This window comes from Epargyreus clarus, unplaced genomic scaffold (genome assembly GCF_041222505.1).
Source record: "Epargyreus clarus isolate Ecla_fem2 unplaced genomic scaffold, WU_Ecla_fem_2.2 ptg000008l, whole genome shotgun sequence".
Taxonomy (NCBI): domain Eukaryota; kingdom Metazoa; phylum Arthropoda; class Insecta; order Lepidoptera; family Hesperiidae; genus Epargyreus; species Epargyreus clarus.
The window spans coordinates 8,789,679-8,804,834 of record NW_027332216.1 but is presented as its reverse complement, the minus strand read 5'-3'; the positions used below and the strand labels follow the sequence as shown (position 1 = coordinate 8,804,834).

Genomic DNA, 15,156 nt, shown 5'->3' with positions numbered 1-15,156 from the left:
TACTGAGACCAATATTTACAGTCCTTTTTGTATTTAAAGTCAACCAATATAACATCGTTTCCATTGGGGACAATTTTGAGTACTTTTACTATTTCAGAAATAATTTAAATGAATAATTTATAAGCAGTGTTAAAGCTATAAATTTTTTGATAAAATCTACTGCCGGGTATATTTTAACGGCAACTCGGCCTTAGTATGTTAATGAAATGACGGAAGGAAGAGGAATATGTTGCTCTTTTAATTAATTATATGCATTTATTAAAAAAATAGATGGGCGTAGTAAGGACCATGAGATGAACTAAAGCTTCTTTATCAAAATGAACATAGAAAAATAAAACAATATTTCGGTACAAAAGTAATTTTATTAACCACTAATCATTAAAAATAGTCATGGTGTATATTAGGATGGTCATGTTCGCATGCAGTACCTTCAACTGCCGCTACTGGATCTATGTATATAACACGATAATTATATTCTTCTGGATTTAACAAATTAAATTGATACATAGGCAGCTTATTTACTATTATCCATATAACTTGCTGTGCTTCGTGATCAATTCTTAAATCGTTTGGGAATACTAGGATTTTATTGCTTTGTGCGACGATACCTAAATTATCTTTTTTATATTCTTTACGTGTGTTCCAACATCCGATACTATCTTGCGAAATAAGACTAAAGAACATGACACCGTTGCGGTCGATGGCTGCGGCGGACACCTGCCCCGCTGGGCCACGGCTCTCACCAAGAAGCTTGAACTCGCTCACAGCGTTATCAACTCGCTTGGGATCTCGAATGACTGACGTGTTCACGAAAAATTCTAGAGAACTTGACATGGAGTGGTAGTATAATGGGCGATCTCCAAGATGAAGCTTACCCAGCGACATGCCAAATAAGCCGTCAGACCATTGGTAATTGAGACCATGCAATGTGTAATTAGACAATAAAGGTTCCGGGTAAAAAGTATAGTGGCTAAATCTCCAAAATGCGGCATCGGAATGTCTGAATACTATAAGTCCAAATCGCCACGCATCAGCTATGTACACATGAAGATCTCTGCAACGCGCATCTCTTGAATCCACTACGAGGTTAGTGATAAGAGAGTTTTGTAAAACAAATCTTTCAGGTATCGGAAAGCGTCTGATAACTGTATTTGTTTCCAAATCAATTGCGAAGAGTGTCGGTGGGCATATTTGTCGTGGAGTTTCGAAGGCTTCAACCTGACCAGAGTCTAGAACCCACATGACTCCGCAGTGATCGATATTCATTCGAAAAACTGAAGTGAAGCCGGTACAGTTATCTGGGGAAAACAAAACAATGTTTTAAAATAAGTAAGAATTTACCAAACTTTTTTTGTAAATTTAATTGAGGTTCTTATACTTTTCATTATAAAATAATTATATTTCAGATATTTTAAAGCTATAAAATTCTCCGCACCTGAGAGACATATGGAGAAAGCTTTCCCACTCCTTTAGTTCAGGCGTGTGGACTACATGAGGTGCGTAGTAATTAATCTCAAAACTCATACGCATCTATTAACCAACAGAGTTACAATAAAGAAACTAAATCAGTAGGAAAAAACAAATGACTGTTGTTGCACGCAACAATCTGTGTCATCATGTTAACGTTAATAATGGGGAATACCTGCATTGTGCCAATCCCAGCTGGGATAGGGGGCTAACGGTGGTGACTCGACCGTCCCAACAGTGGGCAGGGAGGATAAACTTGCCGGGACTCCCTTCTTCCATCGCGGAGTGCTCACAAAAACGCGATTTTTCCAACGCTCTATCCCTAACGGTATCACGTTACGTTGGATGAATTGCCTGCGTGAGCAAAATAGTAAAGTTAATTATGAGCATCATAGTATACATAAAAAATGTAAGCCTCAGATGATTTCGCGGAACCGCGTACCACGAATAAAAAAAACAAAATGTAAGAATCAAATACTTATGTAATTTTAGTTAGATACTTGTTTTCACAGTGGTTCACAATTGGCTGTAATCGCTATAGAGAAGCATATGAATTTGTATGTTTTCATAATTATTTATTGATCTTTGACTCTTCAACACCAACTAACAAAAATACAATAATTCGTTTGAAAAACCAAACATTGAACAAATATTGAACTCTCTTCTTTACCTGTTTATAAATATTATGTAAATAGATTACGTAGATATCTATTATGTAGATTACGCAGACAAAATAAATTAATTAATACTATACTTAGTGTGCTGTTGACCAACATCTTTCTAAGTTAATTTGTGTGTTCAGTTAATTATCACCTGCATATTTACCCATTATTGATCGCTGCCTCTCTGTCATCTGTCGTGGGGTAATCGAAGTCGATTTGTTTCCATCGGTACAAAGTGCCTTGCACTTTCTTTGGAGTCTCATAACTCAATGCGACATTTACACAAAGTTGTGCCGCCAGGCACCATAGTAACAACTGCATCTGAAAAGTCGAAATAAACATACATATTAAAAAACATTTCTACTTGTTTAAAATATTTATATTTTTTATAAATATGTTTTTATGTTTTCTGTCGAAGTGGAGAAATAGGCACGTAAGCCATTTGATATTGTCTCAGTAAATCAGGGTTTTTCAAAATGAGGATCGCGACCCCCTGGGGTGACGTCTTCGTAAAGAATTTTCGAATACCCAGAAAAAGAAAAAAGAAAACAATACTATAAACTACAATAAGCTCTACAGCAGTGTAGAGTTACAGTTTATACCTTTAAAGACTGAATTGAATTTTACTCTCTACTTTTCTTCTTTCCTCTTCATCCTTACTACCATTTTCAGTCACATTAATAAAATTAGAAAATATAAAGTATATTTCCTATAAATAATTGGGTAATCCTACCTGTATTCTAGTAATAAACGTAAAGCCTTTACGCATTCTGCGGTAGTTGTAATCGCGGTTTTAAACGTTAATGATTTGTGGTTGTAGGAAATAAGGAAAGTTTTATAATATTATGTTACATTATTATACACTGTAATGTTTGTCATTATATTTGTATACACGCATTGTTCACATTTGGTTTATTAAGGATTCATATTCTCAACCAACACGTAGACACAAGTGTCATTATTAGTAACGGAACAGTAACATTGAACTACATTTTAATACTTCTGGGCCTTTTGTTGTCTATAAATATAAGAATGAAAGTTTTAAAATTAGTATTCCTATACAAAATATTATATAGAAGTGTGATTCTCGTGTCACAATGTTAGTTACCGTACTCCTCCAAAACGGCATTACTGATTTTCACCAAATTTTATATGCATATTCAGTAGGTCTGAGAATCGGTTACTATCTATTTTTACTTTACTTTTCATAACCCTAAGTGATAAGGGTTGTTCACCCTTAACATTTATATTTATTTTTATGGCAATACTACTTTTGCTCAGCTAGTATTATATAGAAGTGGGACAAGAAAAACTTTTGGGAAAGCTGGATTACAACGATTACTAAAGATATAAGACATTCTTAATCGCGAACTAAATATTTTAATCAACTAATAAAAGGTTTTTGTTGGATATTGTCAATATATCCTATTTGAAAATGGTTACATAAACATTTTCAAATAGGATAAAAGTGTCTCACATACAGTGAAGGTCGTAGTTTTTTTTTTTTTATAAAATAGGAGTAGCAGACGAGCATGCAGTCCACCTGATGGTAAGTGGCTACTGCCGCCCATGGACATCTGTAATCAACCCAAGACAGGATTAGATATTCCTACCTGAGGTCGGCCACAGATGTGTCGCTACCCCTGAGGACTAAGCTGGAACGCCTCGGAAAAGTCTGTTAACTACTATTTTGTAATCTGGTTACTAACTACGGTTAAAAGTAGTTAACTACATGTAGTTATGATTACATTGTAGTTAACTAATAACATAACATAACTACAGTAATCCACCTATACATGATGTAGTTATTAATTTGATTGCTGCAATTTAGTAGTTATATCTACTGATTATTTGAATTCTACGTCAACATCATTTTAAATATGCCCAACATCATTTCAAATATGTAGTTATGAAAAGTAATCATGTAATCGTGATTGCAACTACAATTAGTAGTTGGTAATCAAAATGTTTAACTACTTTTTACGATTACTTTTTACCCGACTGCCAAGGAAGAGTTATGTTTTTCGCGCGTATTTTGTATGTTTTTTCTTTCTTTATTGTAATTTGTAGTTATAATTACTGATTGCTATATGTAGTCGTAGTTAGTAATCATTAGTTAGATTGCATATTGTCCAACACTGCTCACATATCTATATCTCAGAGAGTCATCCATCTTACTTTTCACTCTACATACTTTGTGTTTTTTTATCATAACTAACGACGTAATCACGAGCCTACACTGTACTACTTACTCGATAATTAGGTGATTAGGTTATTTGATATTATATAAGAGAGTTATGCTATGTTACATTACCCCGCCGTATTTTAAACCGGTTGTAAGAGGATTAGAGCCTATAGCCCTAATTTTAATTGACATGACCGTAATTAATACGCGGAAGAATGTAACAGTATATTATTACCTAATAACTACAAAAAGTCTGTCAAATATATTTTTAAATAATAATGATGTAGCGAAATAACATACAAGCCACCTAATGGTCGGTCACTGTTGCCCATAGACTGATACATACTGAGTCAATATTATTGAGTAGGGTGTCTAATAGATGCATTGTCAATCCCGAGGACTAATATGGTCGTCCTATATTTAAGTTAGTATCATAAAAACCAATCTTGTTAGATAAGAAACCAAGTTTTGTAAATAAAATGTAAATTTTAAACATAAATTTTACATTTTTCCTTCTTAACATGTAGGTAACTACTTAAGTATCATGGTTTCAAACTAAAACTACTATAAAGAACTGCGATAAACTCGCCGAACTGCTTTTTAAGGAAAACCCCAAAAAATAATACCGACAAAAATCTTAGGGAAATTTGGCAAATTTACCTTATTATGAACAACAAGACTTATTTCAGAAGGATTTTCAGTATTCGATTCTCGGTCTAAGTACTTAAAAATATGACGAATTTTTTCAACGGATTGTCTATTAAAATACATCATTCATTAACACTGAAACCGCCGAAATACTAGCTCGAATCCTAGCACAAATAATGGGACCATGGGGCAAAATAAAAATAAAAACAAATGCGGACCTTTAAGATAGTTCCCCAGCGCTTTGGCGTCCTTTCATGGAATTTATTAATATTTTTTTTTAGTTTCATGCAAGCATGAATTATTATCATGTACTTCATTCATATGATATCTGTTTAAATTTCCACCCTATATATTTAAGTAATCACATTACTCACTCCCAAGTTTTAAATAAAACAGTTCGTGTGATGCGGTTAAAAACCTGATTTGAACATAATTTTATATAGATCCTTTACGTTTGAGACGAAAGTATACCAATTATTGCACAACAAGACGCAATTCCCCCAAAATATGAATAAAACTTTTTAAGAAACTTTCATCAACTCATTTACAAAAATATAATAATGCTCATTAGGAGTACAAATAAGATTAATTTTGCTCAATATGTAGCTTTTCTTAAGAATTAAACAATTAAAATATCCAAATAAATGCATTATTTCTTACCTTAATAGTGATCCAGAATCACAGACTTAGGCGTCAATCACAACTTAAACATCCTTATTTTCAGACATACAGTTCGAACGTTAAACTAAATTTAAATCCTTGTATGTCGTAACCACGTCCACTCAGCGACTTGCTTGCTGAGTTTGTGTTTCTTTGCATTCACGTGTCATACTAGTTGTCTATAGGTACTATGTTTTATCAAAAATTACTTTAGAACGGTCAAACCAGTCTACCAACCGCTCGATGAATAAATAGAACATGATTAAAAATACAAACTTGTATTTGCTTACAAATACATACGCAATGGTTTTCGTTCATGACACAGTTTAATACAATGAAGTAGGTAACAAGTTGTAAGATATAATAAGCACTTATTTACCACTTAAGTTGTCTAGTCTGTACCTACTATGTTTATACAATTGGCACATGGCTAAGGCCAAAATTCGCGGTTTTACCAAATGTCCATGAGATTTTGTCAATAAATATTAATGTTATAGCTATTTTGATATTGTAATTATGTATTATTGTTGCTAATTATAACGTATTCATAACTATGTAAGTATTTATATTTTTTGGAAATGTGTAATTTTGTTGATTTTGGCCAAAAATGTCTATTCTGCTTCTTAACTTTTTACATACTTTCTAACGTACAATATTATTTAAATCAATCTATTTAGTGTTATGCAAAAATCAGAAACATTGATTATTTAAGTGGCATTAGATGATATCAGTTGCATCACTGTTTATTATGTACATATTTATTTGTAACGGTTGTGTTTTATAAATAGTGGGGTTTTGTTACGTTTTGCGCTTATCATGGACAACTTTAGTAACCTGTCGAGGGCAACACATTCTTCCGAAGCTTGTTTCACCCGAAGGTTACCGTAGGTCATTTAATGGAACCTTCATAAAGTATTACGCACGTAGGTAGGTCTCCTTACAAGTTTTAACAGAGCACCTGGCATAAATATCCGAGCAATGTTTGTTATAAGATTGATGGCTATATTCATGTTTAGGTACTGTACACGGTTTTCGTTCGTACCCATATATTATTATATTATCTATGGGTATTAGATCTATAAAATAAATAAAACTATGAAAATATATGAAATTTCAAGCGCTGCTCCAGTGTTTCATTTTAAAGGGTGTGGTAAGGGAGACATACCTATTTATCCGTGGCGTTCCAATTGATAGTAGGTATTTGGTATAGGATTTAGATACTAAAATGGGATCAAATAAATCAATAGCTTATAAATACACTCGTTTATTTTCTTGTTTAATCTTTACTCAATATATTTCGTTGGATAACGATGTTAACAGCGTGTCTAATATCAGCGCCGACTTCAGAAATATGTACTTAACCAACATTTATTTCAATTATTTTTTACTTTGTAGTGACATAGAAGTCGGTTGTATTTTTTTATTATTTTTTTCACCCTTTTTAGTGATAACATACTAACATTTATATTAATACAATATAAAATTGTATAAACGTGATCATGAATGAAGGTAAGGTCTGAATTTACATTGATTGGAACCGCCCGCTCACAGGGCCCTGCCGCGCCCTGCTCGCTTAGTTTTATATTATCTTATATGTTACAACCTAACCGAACTAAATAGTCAATGATGAACTGGCTTTGCAATTTCATTAGAACCTACACCAAATATCTTCAAACACAACTCAATTATTCCCATCGGTTGAGGAGTTACATATTTTGTCTCCGAGCCACATTACCAGACCCTTAAATAATCAATGATGAACTGGCTTTGTAATTTCATTAGAATCTACACCAAATATCTTCAAACACAACTCAATTATTCCCATCGGTTGAGGAGTTACATATTTTGACTCCGAAACATATTCTCAGACCCTTAAATAGTCAATGATAAACTGGTTTTGCAATTTCATTAGAAGTTACACCAAAAATCTTCAAACAAAACTCAATTATACCCATCGGTTGAGTAGTTACATATTTTGTCTCCAGAACCCACTCTGATCCTCATCATATTTAAATGGGAATAACTTGTAGCAATTGTCCACACACGAAATTAAAGGCATTAAAATAGGTTCATAAACGGCGAAGTTATGGCTATTATATTTACATGGGTGGAGGAGTACCCCTCATTTTCTCCATAATCTATCGATGGATCCTTACCATATTTAAGTGGGACCAACTTCCAGCTCGTCTCTATACAATAAAAAAAGAATTATTAAAATCGGTCCACTAACGGCGGAGTAATTCGTGTACATACATAAAAAAAAAATACCGGCCGAATTGATAACCACCTCCTTTTTGAAGTCGGTTAACAAGAAGCTTTAAAAGTTAATAATTATTCAGGTTATATGTATAGCTGCAGTAGTACCTACGTCACACTAACACACGAGTACACTGTCGCGATAATAATAAAGAACATAGGTAATAGTAGATAATAATAGGCAAGATTGAAATCTGTAGCGCTATCGTTCACCTGTGACGGATGCTTCAAAACTGATGTAGGTAGTACGTAAAATTCTCGGTAACTAGACATTGAATGGAAAAAACAATATACGATCTCCAATTGGTCTTCTGGTGTTAATGCTAAGCCGAAGATACCATCTGACCATTGGAAATTTAGCCCTGTCCTCAATACTTGTCGTATTACCCGTAAATTTCTAGATTTGTAACTGAAAAGTTTCCTCCGTTTACGCTTGGCTAAGGCCCGCGCAGCCGGATTAACTTTACCCCTCACAAGGGAGAATCAAAAGAACATAGAAAATAATAATAATGGTTTATTGCCTCAAGAAGTTACACAAGTAAAGTAAACAATTAATTTGGAATATTACATATCTTATTGAGAGCAAATGGAAACGGCTCAGCGAATGCAGACCCAGGACCTAAATCCAAAACTTGCTGATTTTCAGCCGCCCCGATTTCCCTGACATGTGCGGGAATTGATGGTCAAGGCTCCCCGAATGCTGCCACTATACATTTTACATTGCGTTGCAAAAACATTATACACAAAAAGATATTTCCTGCTGGGCGAATGCGTGTGTGCGCGTGCATCTGTGCTTCCGTGTGTGTGAGTGTGTGTGCGTGTGTATGTGTGTGGATGGATACATATAAATGGGCATGTATATTACGCGTGTCGTAGTTAGTAAGAATTTATATACATATTTCAGATTCAACAGCGAAGTAGTCCTTTAAACTAAGGTATTTGTTATGAGCTAGTTTCAAGTTCTCTGCAGCAAGTTGTCTATTGCCTAAGGTATTTGTTATGAGCTAGTTTCAAGCTCTCTGCAGCAAGTTGCCTATTAAACAGTGCTGATTTGTATTTCCTTTTTAAACTCTCTGTGGTCAATGGTCATATTGTTTCTCAGGGGAGGGGGCAGGTTGTTCCATATTCTTGCTGCAGCGAACTTGAAACATCCTTTATAACGGGTTGTTTTATGTACTAGGATTTGTAGACGGCTCATTGCGTTTAGACGAAGGCTACGCTGTGTGTTGTTTTTGATCCAACGAAGTTTTTCGAATAAATACTCGGGTTTATGGTTCCAAACAACTTTTTGTACTGTACATGCATGGTGTAACTCTCTTTTCGCCTTCATGTTGAGTAATCTTTTACTGTTTAAATAAGGCGTTATTTGTTCTCGCCTGAAAACGTTAAAACTACCGAATACAGGCATTTGTACTTTCTGTGTAGCGTTCTCAGTTTTCACATTTATTTTAGGTCCGAAAACAGAGTCACAGTAAGTGAATTGTGATAGTACCAGCGAATCACATAGCTGCATGCGAAGGTCTGATTTAATGTATGGCCTGATCTTGTATAGTATTTTTAGTTTATAGTAAGCTGTGGGTTTATTTCGGTACAAGAGAATTTTTTATTAACCACTAATCATTAAAAACAGTCATGATGTACCTTAGGATATGGTTCACATGTAGTACCTTCCACTGCCGCTACTGGATCTATGTATATAACACGATAATTATATTCTTCTGGATTTAACAAATTCAATTCATACATAGGCAGCTTATTTATTATTATCCAGATAACTTGCTGTGCTTCGTGATCAATTCTTAAATCGTTTGGGAATACTAGGATTTTATTGCTTTGTGCGACGATACCTAAATTATCTTTTTTATATTCTTTACGTGTGTTCCAACATCCGATACTATCTTGCGAAATAAGACCAAAGAACATGACACCGTTGCGGTCGATGGCTGCGGCGGACACCTGCCCCGCTGGGCCACGGCTCTCACCAAGAAGCTTGAACTCGCTCACAGCGTTATCAACTCGCTTGGGATCTCGAAGGACCGACGTGTTTACAAAAAATTCTAGAGAACTTGACATCGAGTGGTAGTATAATAGGCGATCTCCAAGATGAAGCTTACCCAGCGACATGCCAAGTAAGCCGTCAGACCATTGGTAATTGAGACCATGCAATGTGTAATTAGACAATAAAGGTTCCGGGTAAAAAGTATAGTGGCTAAATCTCCAAAATGCGGCATCGGAATGTCTGAATACTATAAGTCCAAATCGATAAGTATCAGCTATGTACACATGAAGATCTCTGCAACGCGCATCCCTTGAATCCACTACGAGGTTAGTGATAAGAGAGTTTTGTAAAACAAATCTTTCAGGTATCGGAAATCGTCTGATAACTGTATTTGTTTCCAAATCGATTGCGAAGAGTGTCGGTGGACATATTTGTCGTGAGGTTTCGAAATCCTTAACCTGACCAGAGTCTATAACCCACATGACTCCACAATGATCTATGTTCATTCGAAAAACTGAAGTGAAGCCGGTACAGTTATCTGAGGAAAACAAAAAAACAATGTTTTAATATAAGAGTAAGTTTTTACCAAACTGTTTTGTACATTTAATTTAGTGTCTTATAATTAGTATGTTAATATATGTCTAGTATATTTTTAATTATAAAATAATTATATGTCAGATATTTTAAAGTTACATAATTCTGCAAGCCGTAAGGTCGTTCTGCGCATCTGAGGGACATATCTTGGGACTTGCCACTCCTTTAGTTCAGGCTTTTGGATTACATGAGTAAGTATGAATTATTAACCTCAAAACTCATACGTATCTATTTACCAACATAGATACTATATCAGTGGGAAAAAAACAAATGACTGTTGGTGCACGAGCTACGTGTAAGGGACAACCCTACACGTTAAGGCTGCATCGCGCCAGCCCTAGACCGTTCTCACGCTGCATCGTGTCTTCGCGGAACGGTCAACGCTGACGAGGCGCGTCCCACGTGCAGGTGGCCGTCCGCCATGGGAACAGTTCACCCTCATCGCGGAAAGTGACTCTACCTATCTCATATATTTCTTATTATTCCTTATTGTTACAAGTTGTGTTTAAATTTAAATAAAAAAATAATTCCTTCGTGAAATAGACTATTGCAATTCTTTTCCTCGACGCCCAGCTCCCATAACTCACGCAACAATCTGTGTCATTATATTAACTTAGTAATGGGGAATACCTGCATTGTGCCAATCCCAGCTGGGATACGGGGCTAACGGCGGTGACTCGACCGCCCCAACAGTGGGCAGGGAGGATAAACTTGCCGGGACTCCCATCTCCCATCGCGGAGTGCTCACAAAAACGCGATTTTTCCAACGCTCTATCCCTAACGGTATCACGTTACGTTGGATGAATTGCCTGCGTGCAAAATAGTAAAGTTAATTATGAAATTAAAACTATACATAAGAAATGTAAGCCTCAGATGATTTCGTAGGACCGCGTAATACGAATAAAATCCTTACAAATATTATAAATCCGAAAGTAACTCTGTCTGTCTGTCTGTCTGTCTGTCTGGTTGTCTCTTCTTCACGCCTAAACCACTCAACCGATTTTAATGAAATTTTGTACTAAGATAGTCTGAGACCCGAGAAAGGACATAGGATAGTTTTTATTCTGGAAATGCCACGGGAACTAGGGATGGCGATCTAAGATCGATTAATCGGAGAATCGATCTTTTGGACCGAAAAAATTGATTATTTTAATCGATATTTGTAAGGATTGAATTGTAAACTATGCATTTGATCAAGTGATGATCTTTAGCAAAGTTGTTGTCCATGAGCCCACGAAGGTTCGGTACGATTTAGTACGACTAATTTTCGCCAGATGGTGCCACTGTCGTTAGAATGTTGCCACTGTTCATTGGAATGAAGGTACCAATTTTCAGTTTTATGTATGTTAGTATGTCATATTATTTTCTTTTAAACGCGGGCGAAGCCGCGGGCAAAAACTAGTATAAAATAATCCAAAGCGTAAATACGAATACCTATTTAATTTTGGTTAAATAGGTACCTACTTGTTTGCTCAGTAGTTGAAATTATCACTAGACGGAAATATTTAGTACCTATTGTTTTCATAACTATTTATTTATCTTTTAGTCAACAAAAAAACAAAAAAATCGTTTGAAAAACCAAAGAGATAGTGGTATTAAACTCTTTTGTCGTTACCTGTTTATAAATATTATGTAAATAGATTACGTAGGTACCTATTATGTAGATAACGCAGACAGAATAAATTAATTTAGTCTACTGTTTAATTCTAAAATATAATTCTAAGTTTATTTGTGTTCAGTTAATTATCACCTGCATATTTACCCATTATTTATCGCTGCCTGTCTGTCATCTGTCGTGGGGTAATCGAAGTCGATTTGTTTCCATCTGTACAAAGTGCCTTGCACTTTCTTTGGAGTCTCATAACTCAATGCGACATTTACACAAAATTGTGCCGCCAGGCACCATAGTAACAACTGCATCTGAAAAGTCGAAATAAACACACATATTAAAAAAAGTTCCTACTTGTTTAAAATATTTATATTTTTATAAAAATGTATTTGTATGTTTTCTATCGAAGTGGAAAAATAGGCACGTAATCCATTTGATATTATGAGAGGCGATGTTGTCTTAGTAAATATGTGTTTTTCAAAATGAGGATCGCGACCCCCTGGGGTTAATGTGTTCGTAAAGAATTTTCGAATACCCAAAAAAAGAAAAAAGGAAACAATACTATAAACTACAATAAGCAAAATAATAAATATAAAAATAATTATTTGTAACATTATAAAATAAAAACAAATTAGTAACGTTGGAGAGTTTAGGGGATTTTACGTGACAGGAAAATATTGCAAAACTCTACAGCAGTGTAGAGTTATACTTTATACCTCTTAAGATTTAATTGAATTTAAATCTCTACTTTTCTTCCTTCCTTCATCTTTAAAACCTATTTTCCACCCATATAACCCATCATATTTCCTATAAGTAATTGGGTAATCCTACCTGTATTCTATATGTATGTATTCTGTATGTATAAACGTAATGGTAAAGGGCCTTTACGCGTTCTATACTATAAAGATTGTAACTATATTTGTATACACGCATTGTTCATATTTGGTTTATTAAGATTCATATTTTTAAACAATTTATATATATAAAAGCGAAAAGATACTCACCAGTGGCGGATTTACCAGCAGGCTGAGTAGGCTTCAGCCTAGGGCGGCAGATTTTTGGGGCGGCAAATTTGGGGACCGAACTTTTTTTTGCTACCTCATAGAAATCAAAATAGATTTTTGCATGACGGTTTTCTGGTCTTCTGATGCTTTACAGATAGAAGTCTGCAACAAATATTGCCGATGACTTTGTTTTCCCACTTGTCATTGCATATTCCAAGATGTAGCAGACTTCCATATTCTGTAAAACAGGTAGTTCGTCGCCCCCAACCAGTAATTGGCCTCTGTACCCTCTACCCACACTTTTATGAGTAAAAAGAGCGAAATTGCAGAAAATGTATTTTATATACATATTTTCCTCTTCTTACTATCAACCCATACATGCTTGTCCTACTACTGGTTGAAGCATGTGAAATGAATGGTTTGTAAATAATTTTGTGATATAAATTCTAATATAGTATATAATTTAGCGAACAATTTGACCGATTTCAATCTTATGTATCAACTATTATGTGTTGAACATGCAAAAACTTTAAAAAAATCAATTAGACTTAAAAAAAACCTTGAACAATGATAGAGGGATAGTCAGATAGTCTTAAGTAAAAAAATATATTTTTTCTCTAAATGCGGTGTTTTTTTTAACTCTACAATGTTATCACCATATTCTCAAATCCAATAACAGTGTGAGTTACCTTGGTTACCCGGGTTACCCGAACAAATCGAGGCGAAAAACGAAAACAACATCGAAACAAAAGAAAATAAGCCATGTACGAAACTGTAAAACCACGAATTTTAGGCTTGCAAAAATCACTGCGTCGTTATTAAAGTCGTTCTCTGTTCTATGTTGTGTGGAGGTAGTAAATAGAATTTACAAATTTATGAAATATAAGTATCATTGTAATTAAATTCCCCATATTAAAATTGTGAGGAGTGTCGTGATTTTTATTCATGTTTACCAAATGTACATTATTGTGTAAGTAGCACACATTACCCTGCTCATACATGATTGAGTTTCGATTAGCTCAAAAATATACCTAAAAATATAAATAAAAATTATTTTATGTGGAATTTTTGGATTAAAAAAAAATGTGAGACATGACAATTGTAGAAGCAGGGGCGGCAAAAACTGTACAGCCTAGACCTTAATTTTTTTTTTATATCCGCCACTGATACTCACGTTCAAAACGTATTAATCAAGGCTTTGCCGAAACTACTGAAGCTAGAATCATGAAATTTGGACTATAATTTTATTTTATAATGTAGATGCGCACTAAGAACGGATTTTTTGATATTCCACCGTTAAGGGGGTTGAATAAGGATTGGAAGTTTGTATGAAAGTCCGTCAATTTTATATCAAAATCGTTGAAAATGATATTTAGCTCTCTGATGTAAAATAATATAAATCTGATTTGAGAGTTTTTCCAAAATCAACCCTTAAGTTGGTAAAATAGGGGTTGACAGCTTATTTTAAACTTGTAGCAATGTCACACACACGTAATTAAAGGCATTAAAATAGGTTGATAAACGGCGGGTCCCTGTAGTTCCGGGACCAGAATAGGGCTACGGTATCTCCTGCCTGTCGTAAGAGGCGACTAAAAGGGGCTTCCGGGGTTGCGGGTGGTGAGAGTGGGAGCTCGACCCGCCCGGACAGCGACCCCGTGAAGGACGGCGGTATGTGTGGTCGCATACCGTTGTGCACACCAGACGGTGTGGCGAGCGTCACGCTCACCTGGGCGGAGCCCGATGGGGCAACGCGCTAAGAGGACTCCGGTTGCGTTCCTCTGGAGATCCCGGAGTCCTCTACGCAGCGCCGAGGACGGCCACCGGGGGTGTTTTAGTGCGGTAAGAATCCCGTGCCGCTCCCACTGCACAGGGTACCTTTTAAAGGTTTCCCCCTCGTAAACAAAAAAAAAAGGTTCATAAATGGCAAAGTTATGGCTGTTATATTTATATGGGTAGAGGAGTTCAACTCATTTTCTCCAGAACCCATCGATGGATCCTAACCATATTTAAGTGGAACCAACTTCCAGCTCGTCTCTATACAATGAAAAAAGAATAATTAAATCGGTCCACTA

At 35.3% G+C, this 15,156-nt stretch overlaps 1 protein-coding gene across 1 annotated transcript; it reads right to left on the bottom strand.

Moving 5' to 3' along the window:
- Positions 1-342: 342 nt before the first annotated feature.
- LOC140744170 (uncharacterized) lies at positions 343-12,394 on the bottom strand. Its single transcript, XM_073075662.1, has 6 exons — positions 12,234-12,394; positions 11,102-11,280; positions 9,505-10,415; positions 2,293-2,486; positions 1,643-1,821; positions 343-1,298 (listed from the first exon to the last, which is right to left on the bottom strand). The coding sequence occupies exons 1-6, from the start codon at positions 12,389-12,391 to the stop codon at positions 379-381; spliced, it is 2,541 nt and encodes an 846-aa protein (XP_072931763.1). The 5' UTR covers positions 12,392-12,394; the 3' UTR covers positions 343-378.
- Between the last annotated feature and the right edge of the window lie 2,762 nt (positions 12,395-15,156).

Coding starts and splice junctions, on each gene's coding strand:
- LOC140744170 (XM_073075662.1), bottom strand. CDS start 12,391: ATGCAGTTGTTACTATGGTGCCTGGCGGCACAATTTTGTGTAAATGTC. Junction 10,416..11,101: donor CTGGGATTGGCACAATGCAG/GTATTCCCCATT, acceptor TGTTTTCCTCAG/ATAACTGTACCGGCTTCACT. Junction 1,299..1,642: donor CTGGGATTGGCACAATGCAG/GTATTCCCCATT, acceptor TGTTTTCCCCAG/ATAACTGTACCGGCTTCACT.